Source organism: Phaethon lepturus, unplaced genomic scaffold, assembly GCF_000687285.1.
Source record: "Phaethon lepturus isolate BGI_N335 unplaced genomic scaffold, ASM68728v1 scaffold6029, whole genome shotgun sequence".
Classification (NCBI taxonomy): Eukaryota; Metazoa; Chordata; class Aves; order Phaethontiformes; family Phaethontidae; genus Phaethon; species Phaethon lepturus.
This window is the reverse complement of record NW_010562644.1, coordinates 1-3446: the sequence shown is the minus strand read 5'-3', so window position 1 is coordinate 3446 and position 3446 is coordinate 1. Positions and strand designations below refer to the sequence as shown.

Here is a 3446-nt window from a genome sequence, read left to right as displayed (position 1 = left end):
TCTTTCCAGAGACAGAGCAAATGTGTCTTAAGCACAAAGCAGCATAGAGGTGACAGATGACCGCTTACTAAAGCACACCGGAGGAGCTCGTGACCAGCAGGTCAGCACCGCTGAAGAGAGCTTTCAACGGTAACTGCTTCTTTTAGCCCAACTAGGGATAGGTGCTACAGGTAGAATTCAACTTTTTTCACATGCGTTCCAGTAGTGTTGGTGAACTTTACTAGCATCCGGTTGCTGATTAAAAAGAGAAGGAAAGGCACTTTAGTGGTGTAGAGAAAACTTTTTAGCATTTGTAACAAATGTTATCCCTGCCTTTGTATCACAGGGAGACTACTGGAAGGGTCTAGAGAAACTAGAGTTATGCGTCCTTTGGTGTTATCAGGCTACCTATGTTCTTTGTTTTTTTGGTGTTTTTTTCCTCCACACTGGAACAGCTTCATATAAATAACTGGGGCTATGACACATTTTAAGAATTCGTCTATAAATAGGCTTGCTCCTAGAATAATTTTCCTTAATGTTTGAAAAATGTCATTTAGGAAGACATTTTTGACTTCCTGGTTTACTGGTTCCCTTCCCACATTGAAAAGCTGTGGAGTTGCAAATGACTATATTTTGTCACAAAGTGTAAAAATTCATTGGGATGTTAACTCTGGCAGCTGCTTCCTTGTACTTTTGCCTTATCTTACACTTTGCAGCCTTAGTGCCCCTTTCTGTCAAAGGCTTACTCGTCATCAGAGCGCGATGACTTGTGGTGGGCACTGCCAGCGCCTTTCAAGTGTTGGAATAATGGGAACAGAGAGATTCAGTGACTCGCCTGCAATCTCGGTGAATTGCTCTGAGTTAAGAGTAGACCCCCTTTAGAACAGGCTCCCTCCCACAGGCACAAGGATCTTGCACAAAAACTAAGAACTTTTGCCAACTCTGCAGTCTTATCGTCAGTTATATGAACTTTTTTTAAGAGTACGTAGCTTGTGTGTGCTTTTATCAATGTGTTTTCCTGCTTTCAGCGTGCCTTGCAACCCTCCCTTACTTTGTGGATGTACCAGTGATGTATTTTCCAGAGCCTCTGCTCATCCATTTTTTCTTTTTTCCTCTTGCAGGCGTTATTTGAACAAAACCTCCGACAAGGAGTTGACCACAGAGAAGCCCTCTCCTCTGCCTGAGGGAGCGTCTGCCGATCCCGTCACCCTGCGTCGCAGGACGCTTGCTGCCGCCGCCGAACGGAGACTTCAGATGCAGCAAAACTCTTAGCGCTCCTTGCCCCTTCTTCCTCCTCCTCGTGAGCAATGTTGAATAAATAAATTAAATAGAAACCCCCCCTCCCCGCTTTCTATACCAGCAGGAAAGTGTCTCTTCAGAGTTCAGCTAGCTGTGCTGCCGAGTGAGCTGGCTGCCTCTCTGCTGTGTAAAGCATGTGGTCTAATAATGTTTGGACAGCTGACAAATTAACCTTTTTTTGTAATATTTTCGATGTGACGTTGATCCCCTCCGCAAACAAAAGGCAGTTTCTAAACCGCGGGCATGACCTTTGCAGCTAGCGTGAGGTATTGGGCTGACTGCGGGGAAGGCGTGTTCCGAATCAGCAGCTGTGGGTGCCCGTTGCGGAGGGTGCCGGCGCGTTCGGCTCGGGATCCAGGAGAGTCATTCCAAGAGGGAAGAAAGCTTAGAAATTTGCAAAAAAGAAATTTGCAGCGGACGCTGCATTAGGTGCCCGCTCTTCAGTCCCTGTTCGCGTCGGCAGCGAAGGGCCTTACCTAGGCCGGCTTGAAGGGCTGGGGTAGCACTGCTGGAAAGGCAGCTCGTGGACTGGAGGGGAGTTGTCTAGCTGCGTAACGCAGAAAAAGCCGAATGCATGGGTTGTGCAGCGAAGCACCGATTCACATCGATTCCGGCATAAAACCGTTGACCGTTGCTGGGCTCTCCGGCACCGGCAGACGTCTGGCTCTGTTCGCGCCCCAGGGCTGCACTATTCTCCTTTGCCTGCTGTGGCCAAAAGCGAGTGAGAGGCTGAGGGGGACCGAGGGAAGAAGAGGGGGCGTACGGCGAGGCTACAGCCCCTGCCACTCAGTTACCGTAAGCCAAGGGAGTAGGACAGAAAAACCTGCCCGTTCTGGACTCCGGAGCAACGCGGACGGGACTTCACGGAGATAGCTCCCATGTCTTGCTTTTTATTTCGGTTTGTTTTAACCCCACAACTTCACCGTGAGTTTATTCAGAAGGGCTGGAGGAGTTGGGGCAGCTGGACCTGAGGCTGGCTGCGGCCCAACCTGCTAACCTCTGGTTTTTCTAAAGAACTTTTGACACGAGATCCACTTGGAGCCGCCGATGCTAGCTTGCATAGTTGAATTTTACATGGTAGTGACTTAATTTTTAAACTTCTGAAAAGTTGAGTTCTAGTATCGTCGTCCTTTAGAAGGAGCCCAGTGTTACCTAGAATTGTTGGTAGCTTTTTTTTACTGTTGGTTTTTAGGACATTTGAGGGTGAATTTAATGAGAGGAGTTGCATTGATGTTTAGGTGAGAATAATTTATTTGAATAACGCTCTTTGGGAAGCCTTACCTTGCAATGCTATTAGTAAACTTCAGAGAATTTTTTTTTTGAGATCTTTGGTTTTGCTCAGAGCACAGCTGTTTTGTTTTTACTGTTAAAAAAAAAAAAACCCACACAAAAATAAAATCTTGGTCGGTGTTGGAAATTGTTTGGAAATTTCTATAGTGAGACTGCTTGTGTTCCTGGCTGCGTTCGGTTTGTAAGTGCGGCACCCGCGCCGTGGTCCCGCTTCGCTTCCCCCTTTCTCCTGGGATGAGAGGGAGCACAGCCGCCTCACACCAGGTCTAAGAACGTCTCCCCAGGCCTCGGGTTGCAGAGCAGTAATTGCTACTGGAGTTCAGTCGTGCTGTGAACACGGAAATGGAACAGAAATAGCGTCTCGAGGGACTGTAAAAATAAAATGGGGTTTTGAACTGTCTGGCAGCACACGGAAGGGCTGAGAGCTGTTGCGCGTGTGAACAGTGTAGAGGTTGGGTCTTTAGGCAGCGGAGTTGACTGAAGCTCTGGCAGTACAGATGGGAGAGGAGGAAACGGCACAAAAATCCTTCTCCGGGGCCCGGGTTTCCTTGAGTTCCTCCTTCCCGCTGCATTTCTGGGGGATTTTGTACGTGACGATGCATTTTTGTACACGACGATGCAAAACGACCCCCGCTTCATCTCCTCCGAGGGGCTGCCTGCAGCCAGGACAGGTTTTGACCTAGCTTTGGGCTTGGCCCGGCTTTGGGCTTGCTCGATCTCCACCGCCTTGCCATGTCCTCCCCCAGCCCGCCCGCCTTCCCGGGGAGGGGAGCTGCGCCCCGGGACGGTCTCCCTCCCCTTCCTCGGACACGGGCGGCGAGGAGCTGCGCTGCGAGCTCTGCGGCGTCTCGGCCACCCCAGATTTCACCGCTACAAAA

The 3446-nt window shown here is 49.5% G+C and overlaps 1 protein-coding gene across 1 annotated transcript in view; it reads left to right on the top strand.

The window, feature by feature from the left end:
- The window catches only part of AMFR (autocrine motility factor receptor, E3 ubiquitin protein ligase), a 27075-nt gene extending 25762 nt beyond the window's left edge, over window positions 1-1313 (top strand). The window contains exon 13 of the mRNA XM_010294332.1: window positions 1101-1313. Coding sequence (XP_010292634.1) covers window positions 1101-1251 — 151 coding nt within the window. The 3' untranslated portion in view covers window positions 1252-1313. The remainder of the gene's footprint in view (window positions 1-1100) is intronic.
- The last annotated feature ends 2133 nt before the right edge of the window (window positions 1314-3446 follow it).